The sequence below is a fragment of the Ostrea edulis genome, chromosome 9, assembly GCF_947568905.1.
Source record: "Ostrea edulis chromosome 9, xbOstEdul1.1, whole genome shotgun sequence".
Classification (NCBI taxonomy): Eukaryota; Metazoa; Mollusca; class Bivalvia; order Ostreida; family Ostreidae; genus Ostrea; species Ostrea edulis.
Genome location: NC_079172.1, coordinates 38,911,978 through 38,936,757, shown reverse-complemented (window position 1 = coordinate 38,936,757; position 24,780 = coordinate 38,911,978). Strand labels below are relative to the sequence as shown.

General features: G+C 36.5%; 1 protein-coding gene across 2 annotated transcripts; it reads left to right on the top strand.

Annotated features, from left to right (window-relative positions):
- The first annotated feature begins 4,361 nt into the window (after window positions 1–4,361).
- Window positions 4,362–24,423, top strand: LOC125658709 (uncharacterized). 2 transcript variants are annotated; one of them, XM_048890098.2, is made up of 3 exons: window positions 4,362–4,554; window positions 4,637–4,713; window positions 23,072–24,423. In XM_048890098.2, exon 3 carries the CDS (start codon window positions 23,154–23,156, stop codon window positions 24,258–24,260), a length of 1,107 nt encoding a protein of 368 aa, XP_048746055.2. In that variant the 5' UTR covers window positions 4,362–4,554; window positions 4,637–4,713; window positions 23,072–23,153; the 3' UTR covers window positions 24,261–24,423. The 2 variants fall into 2 exon arrangements, with proteins under 2 accessions (XP_048746055.2, XP_048746054.2); XM_048890097.2 differs by adding an exon at window positions 8,024–8,151 and having other exon boundaries at window positions 4,362–4,713.
- The last annotated feature ends 357 nt before the right edge of the window (window positions 24,424–24,780 follow it).

Sequence of the window (24,780 nt, the reverse complement as noted above, 5' to 3'; positions counted from 1 at the left end):
TGCACCCTTTCTAGTATATCAGATTAAGTCAATGTACATAATTTCCGTCTACAGTAATGTAACCAGATTGGAAATAGTCGGGATTTTTTTAAAATATAGATTGCCACTTTTTTGTCTGTAATAGTATAATATTTTTTCACCTTGACAAAGCAAATAGATATCATGACACACGAGCTTTGATGTTGCCATTGATGCTCGGCTCTTCAATATGGAAATCTATATTTGAAGTTTTGCAATACAAGGCGATGTTAACTAAATACGAGACAAAAGTCAATACATCCACACGTGCACGCGGCGGGGAGCCGCCATTAATGGCTACAACCTGGCGTCGTGATCTATTTGCCATTTAACTTACTACTTTTTTTTCCTAAAGAGGTAATTATAATTACTAGGTCAAAGTCAAATCAGCCGTAGGTCAAGGTTGAAATAATTGTACGTTTAAGGTTGAAATGTGTAGGGTCATGGTTGATATTTTTAGCAGATTCAAACCCAATATAGTTATAAATTCAAGGTTACAAAACGGTGTACAGACTTAAACTTTATGCAACTTTTTTATGCTATGCAAGTAGTTAAAAAATATTAGGAAATTGGATGATTAATAAATGCTTTTGTTATTTGTTTGTAATGTAAATTGTCGACCAGTTTTGTGTGACCCCATTTCTACTGAAATACCATATGAAAAATACTAAATTGAAACCAAGAACAAGAGGCCCATGGGCCACATCGCTCACCTGAGTCATCTTGGCCCATATTTAAGGATTTTCTCTATATATTTGCAGTAAACTTTTATCCCTATTGTGGGCCCAACCTACCGCCAGGGGCTATGGTTGTAACAAACTTGAATCTGCACTATGTCAGAAAGCTTTAATGTAAATAGAAGATTTGAAAGATTTCCTCTATATATTTGTATGTAAAACTTTGATCCACTGTTGAAGGCCCCATCCTACCCCCGGGGGCCATGATTTTAACAAACTTGAATCTGCACTATGTCAGGAAGGTTTCATGGAAATGTAAACTTTTCTGGCCCAGTGGTTCTTGAGACGAAGATTCGTAAAAAAAAAAATTCCTATATATTTGTAATGTAAAATTTTGATCTCCTATTGTGGTCCCATCCTACCCCCGGGGGTCATGATTTTGAGAAACTGGAATCTGCACTATGCCAGGAAGATTTCATATAAATATCAGCTCTTTTGGCTCAGTGGTTCTTGAGAAGATTTTTAAATGACCCCACCCTATTTTTGCGATTATCTCCTCTTTGAAAGGGGCATGCCCTTCATTTGAACAAACTTGAAAGCCCTTTACCCAGGGATGCTTTTGGCCAAGTTTAGTTGAAATTGGCCCAGTGGGTCTGAAGAAGTCAAAAATTTGAAACGTTCACAGACGGACAGACGACGGACAACAAGCGATCAGAAAAGTTCACTTGAGCTTTCAGCTCAGGTGAGCTAAAAGGGGATGAACAAATCCTTTGTTTCGTCTCTAATGAAAATAGCTCAGAATACAATTATTGACAACAATAGGCTTGATAGCTACTTGGGATGTACAATATTCAACGACTCCGGAGGTTAGCTAAAGCATCGTATTGGACGACAAAGTGTCAACAATTGTTTTATTTTTTGATTAGATAAATCATTGAAACTGGCTCCTACAGTACATGGCCCCGTAGGGATCCGGGTTAGAATAGGTCCTCATTACCCTTTGCTTGTCGTACGAGGCGACTAAATGGGACGGTCCTTCGGATGAGACCGCAAAAACCGAGGTCCCGTGTTACGATAAAGATTTCTCCCTGCTCAATGACCATAAGCGCCGAGCATTAGTGATGAGAAGCGAGTGGTTTTTTTTATAAGACCAATTAATATAAAACACAAGAATATCAGTAAAACTGAACAGGATCTAGCGAATGAACGACTTCAAATGACAAATGACTCGCACAATGATCAACAAACTGTACACGTTTCATATGGAAGGAATATGTTTAGTGACATTAACCTTTACAAATTGACCTTGAGTGAACTTTGTCTGAGAGTAATTTGCCAATTTAGTTACTGTTGAAATAAGGAACTTTTCCTTGTGTGTGTTCGAGTGACCTCAAGCTTTCTAGAATGACCTTGAGAGACTGTTGAAATATTGTTGAATTGAAAGACCGCGGTAGCTCAGTGGTAGATCGTTCGCATCGTAACCGGGATCGAGGTCGTGAGTTCGAGCTCCGTTTGTGCCATGGTCGTGTCAAACTTAAGAAGAAAAAATGTTTAAAAACCCTTACTGCTACGACCGTTAGCGCTAAGCATAGATGTAAATTTCTGGTACTTCGCCGTTTCAGTATGAGTGAAAAATTCTCGATGGGACGTGAAACAATTAAAAAACAAAATATAGTATTTTTCGTATGTAATTAATATGTTCTGAAGTTACCATGACCTCTAATAAGTGACCTTTTACCTTATATAAATAAGATGCATGTTCTGAATGACCTTTCCAAAATAACCTTGGTCCAAATTTCTAAAGATTATTTTTTATCAATATCTGATGAAAGGTTATGGAGATGTGAGCTCGGAAAAACGGACAGGGAGGACGGCGATTATGTGCTCCATCAAAAAAAAAATTGAAATCGTGAAAGGTGAAGATAACGAACAGTGATAAATCTCATAACTCCTATAAGGAATACAAAATAGAGAGTTGGGGAAACACGGACCCCTGGATATATCAGAGGTGGGATCAGGTGCCTAGGAGGAGTAAGCATCCCCTGTCGACCGGTACAAAATAGAGAGTTGGGCAAACACGGACCCCTGGATATACCAGAAGTGGGAATACCAAACGATACCTGGACTATTATTTTAGATCGGGTTCAATGCTACTGAATTTTTTACTCATATGGAGACGTTAACATTGTTGGTGAAGGGTTGCAAAAGAGCAAGGTACGGTTTGGGCATAAATAAGCCCTGTTATTTTGAAAACTTAAACGTGCAGGTGGAAGGATTTCATTAGTATGAATTATTATTATGTCACACCCAAAGACCAAAACATACGAGATATTTAGTGCACGTGCGAAGGAAATGTTTGTTGTATATTGTTTAACGTCCATCTCGAGAATTTTTTTTACGCACATGGAGACGTCACCGTTGCAAAATTTAGGCTTATACGGCCTTTGAGTTAGGAGGGATCTTTATCGTGCCACACCTACTGTGACACCGGCCTTGGTTTTTGCGGTCTCATTCGAAGGACCACCCCATTTAGTCGACTCTTACAACAAGCAATGGATACTGAGGACCTATTCTAACCCGGATCCCCACGTGATCAATCTTACTGTAATACTACAGTTCGTGATAGAAGTCGCACTCTATTACAATTGTAGTGCAAGATAATCTCGTAAGTGAATAGAAAAACAAGTTTTCATTGAAAAAATAAAAATAAACCTATCCATTTTGCAATAACTATTTCGAATATATTTTTGGTCCAATGTTGGTTATTTGTTTTACGTCCCGTTGAGAATTTTTCATTCATATTGAGATGTCACCAGAAAAGACCCATGTTTAGCGCTTACGGCTTTTAGCAGTGAGGGCTCTTTAACGTCCCAACACCTGTCACACACGGCCCGGGACTTTCGTTTTTAAGGTCATATCCGACAGGCTCATGATTCTCACTTGTAAATGGCGAGCGTTAGGCGAATGAGCAATCACTGCGACCATGGCACGATTGAGGCTCGAACTTACCACCTCCCTGTTACAAAGCGAGCACTCTACCACTGAAGTTACGCGATCGGTTCCGATACAGGAAAAATCAAAGGTTATATTCACCTGAAAGGCTCAAGCAGGTAGACAGCGTTTCATCATATGTATTTTATAATAACAATAATATATTGGTAGATATGATACGCAAGATTGGGTTCACGCAATCAGTTCTACATCACGTCAAATTAACTGCATGTCACTGTCCATTTTACATGGATACAGCTCATTTGTTAAGACGTTCTTTCTTCTTGTGTAGAATTAAGGAATATGTCGATGTCTTTATATTCATTTTGTCCTTTTTTCCTTTCTTTTTTCCCCCCGAGATCTAACCAAAAAAAAACAAACCGCCGTATTTTTCTGTCTGATATTTGACAAAGCATTAGATATTTTGATATTTCTAGACCTGTACAGTAACCAAAAGAAATGTATCAACAAAATGGTCACGAAAATGTAATAAAAAGGTTAATATCATTTTATAAACCTTCATTTTATCATTATCATACACCTAAAAAGGTCAGTACATGTACCATTTAATCAACCTAACAACATATTTTTTTTGCGATACCACATTATTATTATTTTTTTAGAAAAAAAAAAAATCAAACATGGCAATTAAAACATACAGTGTACCGACTTACAAAGCACACGCTTCATCGGGAAATGAAAAAAAATCAATTTATATCTATTAAAACATCCTTAGGGGCTGTTCCATATTCATGGACAAATTCAGATAATGGCATGACGTCAAATTTTTATTGTAGACAAACAATGCTCTGTGGAGGTATCCTCGGTAATTTGTAGAAGTTAGACTTTATCAACCTTTCCCTGTCTGGTGAGTGCATAATGTAACACTGTTTGCTTTCTGTGGACAATCCCGCTCTCGATGGAGACTTAATTGATACGGTGTCTTGTAGGACTACTTCCAAAAAAAGTGCTCAACATTTTCAGAATGTCCGGATGCATTGATCATGGTGTCTCTGGATTCTCATAAGTAAGTATTTTTTAGTCTTTCATTGACATGTTCAGTATTTATCTAAATGTGAAGATAGTAATACAAAGGGGAGAATATTTATATCTATTTATAGAATATTTTGGGACCATATTTTTCTAAAAATTTTGTGGGTTTCTCCAAAACCAATGCGATGGTCCTGATATATATTTTTCGGGCAATGTTATGATAGTTTAGGTATAAACTGATCACGTATACTATCCTATATCGCCAATAAATGTGTGTCTTTGTAGGGATATTTCGTTCTTGTCGAGACAATGTCTTACATGAATTGTAAATTTATATCAGTACAGTAGGGTCATGTATCCCCCCCCCCCCCCCCCAGAGATGCCGAAGATCTTATTCTACAAATCCCTGCCTTTTGTAATGACAATACCGATATTAATATTACTAATGATATATTGCTTTATTTATGATAGGTAAATTGATTAGTGTACAGCAATATTTTTCAATAAAGCTTGACCGTAAAATAAAAAAAAAAAAGTTCCATAATTTGATATAATGCAGTGATTTACATTGATGATATAACGAAATACACCTAAAGCTAATTAAAAGAGATTGACGTTTGTGTACAATGATTTAAAACGGTGTTTGAAATTTGTCATAGAGGTTGTTTTTCTTATAAAGGTGCTTAATTCCAAAGTTGTGCACTCGAGTACTCAAGAGTGTTAAAGCAAGCATTTTTAACACAGGAAAACGCAGATCATTATTGGATTCAGTTTTGAAACCATATATTTCAAAGGAATGAAACACAAACAAACCATTTGAATAACTATGGCTCGTCAGGAGATTTATACAAGAAAACATGTTTGTTGAATTGAACTTAATGGCAAACATTGTGTGAACCAAGTTGTTTAAATATTAGGCGATAAATAAAGCATTTGTTACCTTTCTATAAAGTTTTGAATATATGTTCTGGCCAAACTTTTAATGCAGATCTCTTGTTAATATTGGAATAAAAACATTCTTGTGGCATCCTGTTTAGCTATGACTATTTCTATGGTACATCGTTTAACAATAGGTCTTATTTTTATGCCAAACTGTATAATAGCTTTTCTGAAAATTATACCCAATGGAAAAAAATCTAAATAAAAGTTTCGTTAATTTCTTCCTAAATATATCAAATTGCTTCGAGTTGATATTACATCAAATATTGAAACTGCTTTAAGAAATACAGTTTTAGACTAATTGGGAAAAAAGCCTGAATGTCGATAGCAACTGTTGAAATTGAATTTTCTTTTTTTGGTATGTGTAAGTGATGCAGTTTGCTTTGTCTTCAATTATTCAAGCCAAATTTCAGTAGTAAAATAAAATCCTTAATCTCCAATTTGCTATTTTAGAAATACAATTGCCGACTATGTTACGATTGCGATTGACAACAACAAAACCAATAGCCTGGTTAGAATAAGATTGAAAATTATTTTTTCACTTAGGATGTTACTGAACAATATCCATTTACGTTTTTTGATGTCAAATATTCTTTTACCCTGGTATAAGAATTTGACAATATTTTAGACATTTTGATTAGGAGCGTTAGTATGTTTTTTTTGTAGCATACATGTAACTATGACGAAGTCTATTCATTCTGTTTGTGTACAGCCATTACGTGCGATTGACGAGTTACATATCGGCGATAAGCATGGATTGATTGATTGATTGGGGTTTTACTCCGTTTTGGCAATATTTCAGAAATTTTACGGCGGTTGATAAGCATGGAAGACGATAAGCATGGAAGAATAAACTTTGAAATAGAGTTTAACGTTTCAGGTTATAGCAGATGCCTGGATTTTTACTTAGGCAATGGATGAAGCATCCGTGTCACTTGTATGACTTCCTTCTTCACATTTTCATTTTTAAAATATATATATATACATTTCCAATGTGTTTGCCTCTGATACCTTTACATGTAATGGTTGTCATTTACTCATTAGTGATTGTATGAATGTGAATCTGGATAAATATAGTACTTCTATTTGGCAGGATTCCAACAGAAATGAAAGTAGAATTGAAATATGACAATGCGGGTATTTTCAAAATTAAATTTCTTTCGTAAATACATAAACATGCATTGGCTTAATCGAATTGTGAAGATATCGCCAAACACTTAATGTGTGACCGTCCTACAGTTTGGAAGAAACTACCCCTATTTATACATACAATGATCAAGATATAGGACTCACGACGGGTGTGACCGGTCGACAGGGAATGGTGCTTACTCCTCCTATGCATCTGATCCCATCTCTGGTATGTCCAGGGGTCCATGTTTGCCCAACTCTTTATTTTGTATTCCTTATTGGAGTTATGAGATTTATCACTGTTCGTTATCTTCACCTTCATAATCTTCAGACTTCTCCAGAACCACTTAGCCAATTTCAACCAAAGTTGGCCAAAACATATTTGGGTTATGAGAACTCAGTTTTGTTCATATGAAGGGTCATGCTCCCTTCAAAGGAGAGATAATCATGAAAATGCAAAAATAGGATGGGGTCATTTAAAAATCTCAAGTAGCACTGCGCCAGGAAAGTTCAAATTTACATGAAAGCTTCCTGAAATAGTGTAAATTAAAGTTTGGTGAAACCTTGGCTCCCGGGGATAGGATAGGGTCACAATAGGGGATCAAAGTTTTACATGCTATTATATATTAGGAAAAATCTTCTCCCAAGAACCATTTATAGGCCAGAAAAGTTCAAATTTACATGAAAGCTTCCTTATACAGTGCAAATTCAAGTTTGTAAAATTTGTGGCCCCGAGGGTAGGGTGAGGCCACAATAGGGGAACAAAGTTTTACATACGAGTATAGAGGGAAAATCTTACAAAAAACCCACAGGTCCAGGAAAGTGGAAATTTACATGAAAGTTTCCTGACAAAGCAGATCCAAGTTTTTGCAATTCATAGTCCTCGGTAGTAGATTGGGGCCACTCTAGGGGATCAAAGTTTTATATATATGACAAATTTCAGAAACTAATTAAGCTAGGACTTTCATATTTTGTATATACATTCCTCACGGGAAAACCTTTGATGAGATCAATGATGTATGATCTTGTGAACTTGACCTGGAAGTTTGACCAACTTGTAATAAAAAAACTGACTTATTATTCAATATGTTTTGAAGGTAGATCTTGGTTTTTTTTTGGGATGAATATTTTGTATGTGTATTTTTTTTTTTGGCAAGGCAGTTCATTTCATATTTTGACCTTGTGACCTTGAACTCGAAGTTTGACCTACTTGTAATAAAACATAAAATGTTGAATTTACACAGCTATTTCAGGTGGTGGTCTCTTTTTATATACAGATTATTCATTCAGCATTCACCGCAGTCCATTGGTACATACTGTCACTTCCGACAATGTACTAGGTCGTTGTTGCTAATGGGGAAAAATCCAGAATTTGCTCGTCCTGACCAAGAATGCCGGGAACTTGGTACAAATTATCACTAGCATATACGGATGATTATTATTTACATTGAAAATTGTTTTATCAATAATATCCTTTGCATGTTTATATATTCTCATAAAGGTACTCACATTCGTCACAGGGGCCTCCGTGGTCGAGTGGTTAGAGCATCGCGCTCAAAATCACACGACCTCTCACCTCTGTCGGCGCGGGTTCAAATCACGCTCGCACCGGTAAGTGAAAAAGTTTCCCAGTTTACTTTCGGAAGGTCGGTGGTCTTTTTCCAGGTACATTGTATCTTTTCCACCAATTAAAAACTGGGCGCCACCAGATAACTGAAAAATTGTTGAGTGTGGCGGAAAACATCAATCACCAATCACATTCGTCACAATAGCTTTCAATGATCACAGTAACAACCTGTCAATGGGTCAAACGCTGTCTGACGTGTTTCATACCGATTGTTAAGCCGCATTTGGTACACTGATTCTGACTACGGATTACTCCGTTTACCTGATCGGGATATAGGGCTCACGGCGTGTGTGACTGGTCGACAGGGGATGCTTACTCCTCCTAGGAACCTGATCCCCCACCTCTAGTACATGTATTGCCAAGGTTCCGTATATGCTCAACCCTCTGTTTTGTATTCCTTGTGGAAGTTATGAGATTGATCACTGTTCGGTATCTTCAACTTTGTATGGAAAGCTATTGGGAGCATAACAAACAACATCCTTGTTTTAAATTTTACACAAATTTCAGATTTTACATAATTCTCTCTCGTAAGTTGTTTGTATGATGTTTGTAAACATAGATTTTTGCATTGCTCCATGCCTTCCTTCATTATATATCCTCATTGAATATACAAAATACCTAGATATTTATTTCTTGATTTCCTTTTTTCCAACCCGGCGACACTTAGTGCTAGTGGACGTACAATGTGTGCTGTGGACAAAATATGCATACTTTTTGGTAATGTCCAGCATCAGATCTAGATGAAATCGCTCTTGTTGTTAACTCTCACTGTGGGGCTCTGAACACATTACTATGTCAGTTTTCTTAATTATAAAATTAAATCTGACAGGCTAGCTTTCAGCTACACATGCATTTTGTCACCTATAAATAACAGAAATACAAGGCACACATTCACCTGTATATTTCTAACATTCACCTGTATATTTCTATCATTCACCTGTATATTTCTAACATTCACCTGTATATTTCTAACAAATAAATCAATGCTTTGTTCTTTGTCACTCAGGCAATATATACTATTACAGACACAGTTTTTAAAAATGAAAATTAAAGATTTATAATTTCCCTGAAATAACAGAAATTAACCTTTCTAGTCCATTACGTCATCAATAATGGGAATAAATGAATGTTCTACATAATTGTTTTCTGTCAAAATACTCAATGATATTTGTATTGTAAAAAACCTTCATCGGCAATGGTGACGTCTCCATATAAATGAAAAATTCTCGAAAATGACGTTAAACAAGATACATGTACAAGCAATCAATCAATCAAAGAAAGAAAAAAGAAAAAAGAAAAGAAGAATGTATAACATCATAAGTATATGAAGCGTGTTCAAATATTGTCAAGTCGTTCCATGCATTTCAATTTTTACTCGATATTAAATGTCGAAATATGACTCGTATAATATATTCAGATACATGCCTTACAAATGAAATAAAAACTAAATAGATTTTATGGCCGGTTGCAAAATAATTATTGTCATTTACAGAATGTTTTTCCTCACTTGTTTTATATCCCTTGTAGATTTTTTTTTTACCGACGTCGGGGTATAGCTGTACTTTATAGGTCACGAAGGTAGACCTATGCTCAATGCCGTAAATATTGAGGGATCCATATATTACCATTGTATCCGTGGTTGCTAAGTCACACCCGACAATTCCACGATCCTCACTTCTAGCTGTTGAACGTTTAGCGAAGGGACTATTATTATATTTGACGCCCCCAATTCACGAGTAGATTTCGAACCTACTCGAGTTAGATTAGATCCTCAACCCCCCCCCCCCCCCCCCCCCCCGGGATCCGGATTAGAATAGGTCCTTAGTACCCCTTGCTTGTCGTAAGAGGCGACTAAATGGGGCGGTCCTCAGGATGAGACAGCAAAAACCGAGGTCCCGTTTTACAGCAGATGTGGCACGATAAAGATTCCTTCCTACTCAATGGTCATGAGCGCCGAGCGTACGGCAAAATTTTACAACCCGGTGACGTATCTCCATATGAGTAAAAAATTCAAGAGAGGGACGTGATATAATATACAATCAGTCAAACCCAGGAGCTCCCGGTCAGTAAACGGACGCATTAAATGACCAAAATGAAATTAATAAATTTATGGCGAAAAAGAAACGAGAGAAACTGAGAAAAATTGTGCATTTAAAGTTACGATAATGACCTCATTCCAGAAATTTTCTGAATGTTATGAAGTATGGAAATTATCAATTTGTAGTTGTATACAAGCACACAAAATTTCATTACTTCCCTGGATTCTGACGTAAAGGGAACAGCGGTAATTCACGGTACTCAGTAAGATAGTGATACAAACAACCAGCTAGAGCAGACAAACAGCGAGAGTGAACTGTCCAGGGCTGCATGGGATCGATGATATAGCGTTAATTTTTAAACGATTCCTAAACCTAGAGACAAGTCTAATGGAACAGAAAGTCCAATGATAATCAGGAAGTTTGCTCAGTGCTATTAAAATTCCACATGTCATGCAATGGGAGATTCCCTACAAACACCCCAAACAATGACAGAAAACTGGAATAGGGAACGTATTAGGTTTAGATTCTACGGAAGCCCATTAATGCAAACTAAAACTAAATTCATTGCTGTGATCCATGTGTATTTTTGAAAATAATTTATATTTCCTTAAAAACCAATAACTTAGAGATTGGTTTATTGCCCCCTACCTCCACTGAAAGCTTGTACCCCTAGTGGCACACACTAAAATTGAAGTTTTCACCGTTTATTTGACGTGAAATTTCGGAAATCATGGAAGTATCTGCTACAGTGTTGTGTGCAGAAATCATACGTATTAGTTATATTATGTGGAGTGGTAGTATAATTGAAAATTTCACCAAATATCGATCAAATTTGCATCCTTATATGTGGTTGCCGAATATTGTTACCATTAATTTCTAGCAATTACTATCTTGAAGTACATCTTCCTCACTTGTGTTTCTCATAAGGCAAATAGTTTCACATTTCATAAATCCCTTATAAACTGAAGGATTATGTGCTCTTTTTCATTCCAATTTGTAGGTTTGATGTACGTGTTCAATAGGCCTAAACTTTGCAGCCCTTCACCGGTCTTGGTGACGTCTCCATATGAGTGAAAAATTCTCGAGCGAGACGTTAAGCAAGATACAGGGGTGTGATTTTTCCTCTTTTCAGAGGAAATCCTCTGATTTGCTCAATTTTCAAAAAAATGAAACACTCTGGATTTGATCTAAAGTGGCAGAAATTGATATTTTCCCAGGTAGGATGAGGTGTTTTCCTCCCTTTTTGACCAGTTTTCCTCTGATTTCTGAGGAATTCAGTCACATCCCTGAAGATACAATAGAATGCGAGTTGCCTCAAATCACTTTCCTATATACACCGTACTGTCCAAAAAATGCATTTTATTCACAGATATTTCACATGTGAATTTAAGCAGTTGATGAGTAGAATTTGCTATAGTGAATACATCATGGATTCCTTTTTCTTCACCATGAAACATAATAAAATAAATCCATCGTCATGATAACCTACGTGGTGCGTTATACGATTACCTGGGAATTTGTTAGTAATTTCCTGGTTATCTGATGTAGTTGGATATCGCATACAGATGGGGAGCATTTAGACCCTTATAACACATCCAATTATTTGTTTATAAACCTTTGAATTAAATTTAAAAGTATTATTTTCCAAAATTAATCTGAAGAGAAGGCTCAGATCGCTAGCGGATGATGTATTTATTGCATACGATTTACTGTAGTATGTTTTTACTGCAGTAATTAATTTCTCAAATTGCATGTGTAAAGTGATGTGATATCATAGGCTAGCTGATCGTGTAAAAGTAAGAAAATATATGGCTCCCATCAGTCAGGTACCTCAACAATCACTTGACTTTACACTAATCTAGTTTCGGCGGTGTGATATATGGTGTGTACTAGCTGCAATAATGTAGCCCTCTCCGATTTTTATTTTTTTTTGAGAGAGGGCTACAACTGCATAGGATCTCAGTAACTAATGGTGCAAATGCGGGAGTGAATCAACATTTTCGATCATTTTAAAACATTTGCTGACTTTCTTTACGTACATGTAAATAAAATGATATTCTATGTTTCTTAGTCAATATATAAATTTACAACCTGCAACTTACAATTTGTGAGGCTCTATTCTACCATTTTCAACAATTTCGATATATTCCAATTTCTGGATTCATATTTGTGTGCCATGTTTGATATATTGAAGTTTCAACTTCCGATTGTCAAGTCATTTGCATATGCCATATAAGGTAGTATTTACATCAATGGACAAGTACGGAAGAGAAAGCCATTTCGCCGGTATTAAAAATGTTTAGATTTAATACCAAGTTAAACAAGAGCAACGCCAATAATACGCCCGTAGATTTTGCTCAAGGAAAACATATTTTAGTGGGATTCATATTTTAGTGAAGTTAGCACTGTCCTCTGTGAGCTAATTCATTATCATGGTGATCAAATATACCAAGTTATAATATCCAGGAGCTTACGGTTCGGTGTGTATCCTGCCCACAAGGTTTTCCTTATAAGTGATACTACGACCTTGACCTTTGACCTTGAAAAACAATAGGCACCTTCCTCTCATCATGATGATCAAATATACCAAGTTATAATATCCTGGAGTTTACGGTTCGGTTTGTATCCTACCCACAAGGTTTTCCTTAAAAGTGATACTACGACCTTGACCTTTGACCTCTGACCTTGAAAAACAATAGGCATCTTCCTCTCATCATTGTGATCAAATATACCAAGTTATAATATCCTGGAGCTTACGCCATACCAAATACGTCCAGTCTTCGACGGAGTGGCCCGAGTAACTACATACCCGCGCAGATTGTCAATGTTTAGGTTTTTCAGTAGATCCACCTACGAGATCTCGCGATAATGAGCATGGAGGAGCAGATGAAGAATTTTGCACGCTGCACATGCTGTTTAATGGAAAACACCTTTATTAGACATGCCCAAACACAAAGCTGTTACTCCTTTTGATGTAAACAACATTTGGGACTAATACACGGAGCTTATTATCGGTTATTCATAAAATTATTTTGCACCATTACGGAGATCCTATGGAATTGTAGCCCTATCCCGAAAACGTCAGAATAAAAAAAATCGGATAGGGCTACATTATTGCAGCTAGGTGTGTACCAGTGTGGCTGCTAAATCTGGTGGCCTTTGTTTATACCAAGCGCTGAAAATTTGATGTGTCATGTAGAATTAATGACTTATCAGTTCACATCAGTACAGTACGTTCCTTTTCTTATTCATTAATTTCGTTTTTATCTAATAATTTCGTTTTTTATATAATAATTTTGTTTTTTATATATTAATTTCGTTTTTTATTTAGTTTTGGTTTTTTATTTAGCTATTTCGTTTTCTATTGAGTAATTTCGGTTTTTTATTCAGCAATTTCTTTTTTTTATTATTATTTAGTTTTGGTTTTTTATTTCATATTTTCGGTTTTTATTTAATATTTTCGTGGTTTTTTTTTCAAATTAGCAATTTCGTATTTTATACAATAATTTTGTTTTTTATTTAGTTTTGGTTTGCACTAATGGGCTTCCGTAAGATTCACTTACTGAAAGTTAGGCGTAATGTGTCGTTTGTAAAAAAAAAAAAAAAAAAAAAAAAAAAATGTTCAGGTTTAAGCTTTTTTTTTTTTTTTTTTGTCGCGAGGGGCATATTGGCGTTGGAGAACTCGGGTATGCGAGTGGGAGACGTTACTTTGTGACGTTAGTAACATCATGATAACCTCGCTAGGGAGCTCCAGCTGGTCTAAAGTACATTTTATTTTTGAAAATTCTTGAGACTGCGACGCTTCACACAGGCATACTTGATGATTAGAGTTAGAGCTTCATAAAGTGCACACCTCCGTGAAGCATTGCAGTTCATACACTCATGGAAGGTGAAGATAACGAACAGTGATTAATCTCATAACTCCTATAAGCAATACAAAATAGATAGTTGGGCAAACACTGACCCGTGGACACACTCGTGTGTTTTCAAAAGTATTGTATCAACCTAATTAAAATCAGATCCTAAGATACGCTCACAATCGCAGAGTATACGGCGCGGATCTAAGAAGTCTGATTTTAATTAGATTGAGTTTTGTATCTACATTGCACCTCTATTTCTGTTGGAATTCCCAGCCGTGAAAATAGACGTACAGTGTACTACATTGATCAAGATTCATACGCGCATTATTCACCACTGCAACACATTCATGAGGAAATGGCAATTATTACAATTTGTAAAGATATATCAAAGACAAAAAAAAAAAAAACCCACCAAAAAAAAACCCACCAAAAAACCAAGTAAACATTTGTATAAAAATCGATGCCTTGGATGCTCTAGCACCTATGGTTTAATTATTGAATGGTTTAATTGAATAATTAAACGACAATGTCTTAATAATTTCCGAACAAGCCTTCGTAGTTAACGACGCAAATGATCTCTCGCTGTAACAGTAATTCTAAAGCTACATATGTACATTGCGTGCATGTTGAAATCTCAATGTGGTTCTACAGTGTATATGGCTGTTTCTCTCTGGATAAGAACTGATTTAGATGACCTGGCTTTCACCATTTCTCCTCATACCTAAAATCTTGAGATGTTTGCTACTTCTCTTTCGCTAATTCATGCAACCGTTGAAATGTTGATATCACTGTCAATCAATTAGTTTATTTGACTTACTATCTATTAGATTTTTACTCAAACCCCACTCCCCGTAAATTTTATACATCAGTTCATCTAAACAAAGATTACCTCAGAGGGTACTGGTTTATAAATAGGGTAACACTGAACATTTTCAACCCGATGCGCAGCCGAGATTGATTCTGTTTTCGGTGGATGGAAATGTTATCAATTACAAAATTATTTGTTTTATTATAAAGAATGTTAGACCGCATCTATCTCAAACGACGTCTTTCTAATATCTACGGCGAACCATAAGCGCATCAATTTGATGCAAATAGTATGTTTTAACACGATCACCCGTTGTCAAGTAATGTTTTCCGTTGTTAGATACGAGGGCCTTGGACTCAGGAGGGTGCGGTTTTACCCCCTCAGGGAAACACGTGTTTTCAAATGTTATTCGGCCAATCACATTCCAGTATTTTACATGAAATCATAATCAATGAAGTCCGCAAAAATTGATCCAACACGAATAATCATGATTCCACAGAAACTGGTAAACAGCCAATCCATCTACAGAATGATAAAAACTAAATATATACCCACACTGTGGAGGAGTGATGAACGAAGTCCAGAGACTGGAGCCATGAAGTATATAACACGTGACTAGTACCAGGGCCGTAACTGCCGATGAGGCAGACGAGGCAACTGCCTCGTCTGATTTTTTGGCAAAAAAGAAAATAAAATTATATAAATGTTATATTATAGGATATATGTTTAAAATGAAGACAAGCACCTTTGTCTTTGACACCATATTACGATTCTTTACATAGTACAAATGAAACACAAACATGATAAATTGGGATTTAAAAAGTGTCATTTTCAGTCGTAAAGTCAATCGGCGGCCCCCAATCCCCTGCCTCCCCTGATTTAGAACCCTACTTACGGCCCTGAGTACAATGATCTATAGTAGTATCGCATGATCAGTGTGCCCTGAACTGTTACCATACAGAATTGCATCACTACGGTCACGCTTACGGACAATAATATAGCAAAATATTTTATGATGATGTGGTAGATTTATTCCTTCTAACCCTCCGTAGCAATCAAGAATCAATGAGCTGTTTGTGGGGATTTTCTATGTTGAGAACTGCAGGCATTTTAGAAGTATATTAAATATTTTGATTTTTTTTCCAAACAGTTGCATGTTCTGTCGCCAATTGCGCGACATATTTGTATGCCCCCTTTCACCCTCGAATTTACGCGTTTCGCGAGCAAGCCCTCAAGTGCAAGATTCGAGTCAACGGTCTGCATACATATTCATGTACAATTGTGATGCACAGAACAATGGTTCTATTACCATTATTACATTGTTATAAGTTGTCGGAGGCGATTAACTGATCATAACTTCAGTATTCTAAAATGCACATCCGTGGTTAGTTTTCCTGAATTTCATGTCTATTTGTAATGATGTGACTTAATTGCTGTTTCACATTATTTTGTCAATTATAAGGGATTTAATGATGTTTGCGGGAAGAATGTTTATCGGAACGATATACGATGTTTCAGTTTAATTCGGAAAATGCCGGCGGAGATAACGATTGGATGTGATTCAGACGGAAATAAAGACATGGGGTCCAGATTTTTTAAGAGTTTCAAATGACGTAAGAGGTGAAGGGGCGTTGGACACGCACATCTGACATTCTATGACGTCCACCTTGTATGGGAGAATGTCGACTCTGAAATAGTGTACTTCCTGTTTCCTGCGGATTAATTGAAATGTCCTTTGCATGCATTGAAGTTGTTTTTACGTTTCATTCGAGAATTGTTGGTTAGAATTGACCCTTAGTACGCCTTGCTTGTCGTAAGAGGCGACTAATTGGGGCGGTCGTTCGGATGAGACCGCAAAAACTGAGATCCCGTGTCACAGCTGGTGTGGCAGGCTAAAGATCCCTCCCTGCTCAAAGGCCGTAAGCGGCGAACATAGGCCTGAATTTTGGAGCCCTTCATTGGCAATGGTGACGTCATCATATGAGTGAAAAATTCTCGAGAGGGACGTTAAATAATATACAACCAATCGTTGACATAGAAACGTACTATAAGGAACCACCACTGCTACAGTCTTAGCACTAAACAGAGGTTCGAATTCGATGCACTTCACCTACAGCTGATGTTTGAAAAAATCTCAAAGGGATGCAAAGCAAATCGTCAAACGCACATATAAAACAAAGCGGTCAATAGGATTGGGCGATAGCTGCAGAATCATCTTTGATGTTTCTTGTATATAAACAATGGAGTCGGACGATACAGCAGCTGCATTTTTGAGGTCCCTTATCTACAGAATATTTTACATCATTGTTTAGTAGTACACCTGCACTTCTACGGGTACATGAGCGAGTATGGATTATTTGGTTGAAATATTTTCGACCTCTCCTCTCATTGTATAATTGCTGACATCAATTTTTCATATGTATAATATTCAAAAAGTACTTTGATATTGTCTTTGAATTACGAGTTCAAAAATATGGAAAAAAAAAGTTTTGATTTAATATTTATTTATCATCTAGGAAAAATCAATGATGTGGATTGGGTTGCTATGTGCTTGATGTTTTATAAGAATTCAGAAATAGTTTCACCCGTATGATTAAAAAGAATAATGCATTTGATAATTTTTCCACTGCATCAATTGGGGTTTATTTTTTGTTTTTGCTGAGAAAGAAAGACACCCCCACACACACACACACAGAGAGAGAGTTTGTGAAAATATCCAGTTTTTGATGCAGTATATATATATATATATATATATATATATATATATATATATATATATATAAAGCGCCAAGTAACATAAAACTCTAATTGCTTTCACTGCTAGCACTTTTGGATTTAATGTCTCTTCAGATTAAATATATTTTTATGTAAATGTCGTAATGGGGATTAAAGCCAAAAGCACTAGGGATGAAATGCTATTCGGGTTTTGTTTTTAACTCTCGTATATACATATGTATGTATATGCACGTAAGAAATTCGATTTGAAGCAGTTTTAACGACATCCCCTTCTCGAGTATTGACGTACAGTTACCGATCACCATAGGAAAACGTCTTCGACAAAACTTAATAGAAAGTGATAATAATTTGACTTCTAACGAATCCATTTTATGGTGTTTTTTTTAATTGAAGTACCTGCACAGTTTCTGCTTACGTGTAACCTCTCAGTATATAACTGTAAACAGAAACTGTAATGTGTGGATCGTGATAGATAAAAAGATGGTAATCTCCGATAAATAAATTTCGCAGCCCTTCACCGGCAATGGTGACGTCTCCATGCAAGGTGAAGATAACGAACAGTGATCAATCTCATAACTCCTACAAGCAATACAAAATAGATAGTTGGGCAAACACGGACCCCTGGACACACCAGAGGTGGGATCAGGTGCCTAGGAGGAGTAAGCATCCCCTGTTGACCGGTCACACCCGCCGTGAGCCCCATGTGATTGATTGATGTTTTCCGCCACACTCGACAGTTTTTCATTTATCTGGTGGCGCCCAGTTTGTATTGGTGGAAGAGAGAACCCAGATACAATGTACCTTGGAAGAGACCATCGACCTTCCGAAAGTAAACTGGGAAACTTTCTCACTTACCGGATTCGAACCCACGCCGACAGAGGTGAGAGGCCGTGTGATCTTGAGCGCGATGCTCTTACCACTCGTTTATCGAGAGGGACATAAAACAGTATACAATCAATCAATCCTAATGAAAGACAGGGATAATAATATTGAAATTTACCAGTTGGTTTTTATATATTGAGGGTTGCAAAGCAATCCACCAGATTTAATTAAACGTCAATTACTCTCAATCACGAGAGTGACGAATACATGTACCTCCTTGGACGAGGGAGAATGCACGCCATAGACTTCACCCGACCATATGCACCTGGGGGGGGGGGGGGGGACCAACAATAAACCGCCATGCCACGATATAGAATATCTCTATGCTTGATTTTTTAAACTTTCAAATATGCAAGAATTATTTCCAGTCGTCAGTTATTCCATTGGTAAAATTCAAAAATTCTTCTTAGAAGCAACCGAAGTTCAAGTCTCATTCTGATCCAAATAATTGTTGAGAATCCGATCCTCTGCCTCACGATCTGACATCAAATATAGTATTTAATGCGTTTACTTTTGTCGGCTCAAAAAATTAAAGCCAACCAAGTTGGTCCAAAACATGACCAAAACAGTAGGGTGTCTCGACATTTTAGTGGACTCTATGGAAATTGTTAAATGATTACTTGCATTGTAAACTGTGAAGTGCCTGGTTTATATTTCTCCGTAACGTGTAAGTTAAATAATCTACAGTTTATATTTACATTCATGATACGAGAGTTGGTTTTAGTGTATGTTGTTTATGAATTGTTGGTATTTTAATATTTTGCGGCCGTTTAATATTCCTACAGGCCAGTCAGCAAAATATCAAAACAGCCTTGCATATACAATGACTGTACATGTTCTCTATCCTGGCTTTTCAGTTTCATAAATTCATGCACAATTTCAAAATTTCTTTTTCAATATCCAATAATATGATTACAAAATGTAAATTCTTATATTGTATATTGTTGCGCAAGAAGTGAAAATTTGACGGCAATTTCATTTCATTTCTGTATGTGCAAACAAGAACTCTTTAAACAAATTGGTCCATGATTAAATTAATTTTTAAATTTCGTAGAACTGTAAACATTTCCATTGTTTAAAGCAATTATTTCAGCCAACACAATGTTCACTCAATTGAAGGTTTAGATGACTAACACTTGCAAATATCGATTTCCTATTTCAAAAAGGAAAGACATGATATCAAAGGGTCCGACAAAGCCAACAGCAATGGTGCCACGAATATTACAATTTATTTCATCCTTTTCATGTACTTCCGGTACGCCAAAGTGGACATATTTTTGTTCTGTCTATCAATTAAAAGAAATCCCAAAAATATTGTATTTTCCTCCACACTTTTTAATAGAAGATGGATATAGTTTGTTATAGTAAATGATTTGATTTTGTGAGAATGGAAGATTTTACCGAGGGTTGCAGTGAGTGATTTGATTTTGTGCGAGGCGCGGATCTTAATGATAGTTGCAGTGAGTTATTTGATTTTGTTTGAGGCGCGGATCTTACTGATGGTTGCGGTGAGTGATTTGATTTTGTACGAGGTTTTGATCTTTCTGTTTTAGCATTCGATCTACAGAAATGCGACTTAAACTTTGTCAATGTCACTGTCATACTCTTCACGTGGTCAGTAATGGTAAAACCAATACCAGCATACTGTATGGTTACAAAATAAGCCTGTCCTTTACTGGTTTACGGTAGTTTATACAGCACATCATGAAATAGAAGGTACATGGTATGTACCAGACTTACACAAATTTGCTGAGCATGCATTTTTTCATTAAGGAGGTTATGGGTATCATATAATTAATTGGTGGTTGAAATCGGGTATTTTATTTTCCAAGTAATCCCATACTAGTTATCTTTTTTATTCATTAGCGCCGCTTTATGAACATATGCATTACGTAATACAAGCTCAGTAGTTGTAATTTTTTTTAGATAAAAGAATTTTTATCAATCTTTATTCCCATGAAAAATTTTCACCCCATATTGTTGCCCCAACCTAGCCCTAAAGGATCTCGACATAACTGAAAATGAATTCACATAACACGGTTATGCCTTAATAGTTCGAAGGATTTTTAAGTAAGTATAACTATAAGGTCACAAGTCATAAACTGAAATGAAAGGTCTTGCCATCAGAAATTGATATACAAAATATGAAAGCCCTACCTAAAATAGTTCAGGAGATATTAAATAGGCAAGATTTTAAAAAAGTAGGTCAATTTCAAGGTAACAAGTTCCAACTTCACAAAATTACAAGGTCTTGACATAAATAATCTACTGCAGTATATACCCCCTCCCCCCCCCCCCCCCCAAAAAAAGAAGAAACCCCTATCTGAAATTGCTCCAAATATACTTAATAGGTTTATGTTTTCTTTAAAGTATATCAAACTTCGAGTTCAAGGTCACAAAGTCAAAAGCCATGATATGATATGAAAATTTTGCCATACCAAGTATACATTGTATGTACAAAACATGAAAGATCTACGTTCAGTAGTTAAGAAAATCTCAAATGGGTTAATTTTTTAAAAACTGAAAATAGGTTTCATTTCCAAGTTATGGTCACAAGATCACACATCGTTGCATCACACGAAAAGTCTTGCTGTGAAGAATGTATATAGCAATTATTATGTAGCAATACTCCATTATCACCTGCATCTGATGTTTATATCTCTCAACTGATTCGATACGCAAGAGGGGGTTTCAACAGTCTCGATTGAAGTCACCATTTCGCAAATTCTATGGTCGTTATAACGATCTAGTTTGTCAATACAACCTATCATTGTGTCAAATGCTGTCTGACGTATTTCATACCAATTGTTAGACCGTTCTTGGCACACTTATTTTGATTACGGATAACTCCGTTTACTTGTTCAAGATATAGGGCTCACGGCGGGTGACCGGTCGATAGGGGATGCTTACTCCCCCCTAGGTACCTGATCCCACCTCTGGTGTGTCCAGGGGTCCGTGTTTGCCCAACTATCTATTTTGTATTCCTTATGGGAGTTATGAGATTGATCACTGTTCGTTATCTTCACCTTTCATATACAAAATATTAAGGCCCTAGGTTAAATAATTTAGTTATTTTCAAAGAGTTGTCCTCTATATCAGTATCCCTATGAATTGCACAAACTTGAATCTACTCTGTCAGGAAGCTTTCATGTGAAAGGTGAAGATAATGGACAGTGATCAATCTAAATTTCAACTTTTCTGGCCCAATGGATCTTGAGAAGATTTTAAAAGATTTTCCCTATCCCTCCTGTGGCCCCACCCTACCGTTAGGGGCCATAATTTGAATAAACTTGAATCTTCTCTACATCAGGAAGCTTTCGAGTAATTTTCAAGTTTTCTGGCCCAGTAGTTCTTGATATGATTTTAAATGACATCACCCTATTTTTGCTTTTTTGTTATTATCTCTCCTTTGAAGGAAGATTGGCCCTTCATTTGAACAAACTTGGATTTCCGTTACCCAAGGATGATTTGATCCAAGTTTGATCAAAATTGGCCAAGTGGTTTTGGAAAAATTTATTCCCATATATCAGCATGTAAAACTTTCATCCTCTATTGTGGCCCCATCTTACCCCCAGGGGCCATGATCTGAAGAAACTTGAACCTACTGTATATCAAGAAGCTTTTGGGTAAATTTCCACTCTTATGGCCTAGTGGTTCTTGAGTAGAATGTTTTTTAAAGAGTCTCGCTATATATTTGCATGTAAAACTTTGATCCCCTATTATGGCTCCACCCAACCTTCAGGGGTCACAATTTGAACAAACTTGAATCTCTACTATGTAAGGAAGCTTTCGCGTAAATTTCAGCTTTTCTGGCCATTGGTTCTTGAAAAGATTTTTTAATGACCCCACCCAGTTTTTATCTCAATCCCCTTCACCCAAGGGTGTTTTGTGCCAAGCTTAGTTGGAATTGGTCTAGTGATTCCGGAGAGGAAGATGGAAATGTGAAATGTTTACGACAACAGACAACGGACAAATTTTGATTAGAAAAGCTCATTTGAGTCCTTGGCTTAGGTGAGCTAAAACGAAACAAACAACAAAATCCACCGTTTAACGTTCATGTACATTTAATTTTAATGTGGTTTCAAATGACATCAATGTGATATTCAATTTCCTAGAAGTGTCCGTTATTGTCTGTCAACAAGGTATAACAGTCAGGGAATAACCGTGACATCTCCCTTCTTCCATAGCATTGATCGGATTGGAATTGTGATGTCAAAGTGATATTTATTCGGCATAAAGTACACTTTAGAGTATTATGGGGTTTTTTTCTCTGAACGATTAACAAAATCACGTTGGAATGTTTTAAATATTCAATTGTATTACATACATGTACTCGAGTGGCTTTGAATTGAATTTGCAATCTTTTTTCGCAGGTGTTTTCAAAGTTGAAAATGCAGAATAAATTAACTGTCAACGCAGGACACTAATAGTCCAGTGAAATACACAGGACAAAATATGGATAACGGATACGGCATTCTGAGTCGACTTCGCCGGAATACTAATTCTAGTAGTTCCTCGTCTTCAGAGGATGACCTGTTTACTGAGTCCAACAACTTAGCGATGTTCGTCGTGATTCCTGTTCTGGTGATAGTGTACGGTGGTTGTGCGTGCATATACTGCTGCTACAAATGCAGAAGATACCTCAAGGAAAATAAACCTTTTCAAGAAATAGCAGACAAGATTCGTGGGCGAGAAACGGAGGAAAACGAAGACTGCAATGAGAATCTGGAAGACTCAACACAAGATCCTCCGGATGAGGAGTCACGCCTGGAGACGAATAGCGGTTGTCGTAATTTACATTCGAACCATAGTTCTCCGGGACCAGAAGGCGCAGTGAGGTATGTCGATTACGACACTGATTTACGATCGGCGATGTCTACGCCGGGAATGCTGTATAAAAGGGATAATTCTGTGAAATCGAGAATACAAAAACGTAGCACATCAAGCGCTGTGGTGCACAACGAATCTGATTCAGAGATGCGATCGGATTCAGGGATATTAGAAGACTCGACTCTCACACATTTGTCCGATTCACGATCAACGAGACACAAACTGTCTGCCGAGGCGCCGCTTGTTATAGAAGAAATTGACCATACCGCTGTAGAATCAAAAGGAATCTCTTCACATGCCGCAAACAATCCGAGTGCACCCTTCTATCTCACAAAACATGTTTCCACATCAGAAATTGCAATTCAAACCGACGATTTCGATATTCAGGGCAATAATTTTGAATCAAAACCTCCAAGAAACAACGTTGTTGCGAAATATATGGACTGGAGGAAGAGCAGGAAAGGGACAGAAAAAAATCAGAAGAATATCAAAAAAGATTCCAACAAAGATTTTTCAAAATCGGATACTAAAAACAGCTTTTCGTCAGATTCGGGAATAAGTATCATAAGTGATAAGCTTGCAACATTCGGCGTGAATTCGGAAGAAACGTTGGGAAATCGAAATACCACTGCATCATTTAAATTCAGAAATCAACCATTCAAGAAGACCAGAACTCAAGAGTCAGTAACAAACATGGATTTGAAAGAGTTTATTGTCGGCCCATGGAAGTGATGCAATGGAATTTCATCATTATCCCCATCGTCATCATCATCATCATCCTGTGAAATTTATTTTCAATAATTAAAAGTTGAAATGAAATTCTTGCTGGTGCTTAAACGTTTTATTCTGCTCCAGTAATCTTTTTATAATAATAATAAATTCTTTTATTTGGATAGCACAATTAGTACAAATGACTAGTTTACATTGTGATCCTGTATAAAACATATTCACAGACAGATAAATGAGAGAATAGAAAAATAGATAACATAATATAAAATATATACATAAAATATACACACGATATCACTGGGGAACAAGATGTGTTTGTGAAACACAAATGCCCCCAATAATGGCGAATTCCGAAGATGGCCAAGGTCACAAGGGCAAATATCTTGGTACCAGTAGAAAGATCTTGTCAAAAGAAATGCTTATGTACAATATGAAAGCTCTAATATTTACCATTTAGAAGTTATGACCAATGTAAAAAAAAATTAAAAGTAGGTCAAATGTCAAGGTCAAAAGGTTCAATACC

Excerpts from the sequence above, each read along its gene's own strand:
- LOC125658709 (XM_048890098.2), top strand. The coding sequence starts at position 23,154 with ATGGATAACGGATACGGCATTCTGAGTCGACTTCGCCGGAATACTAAT.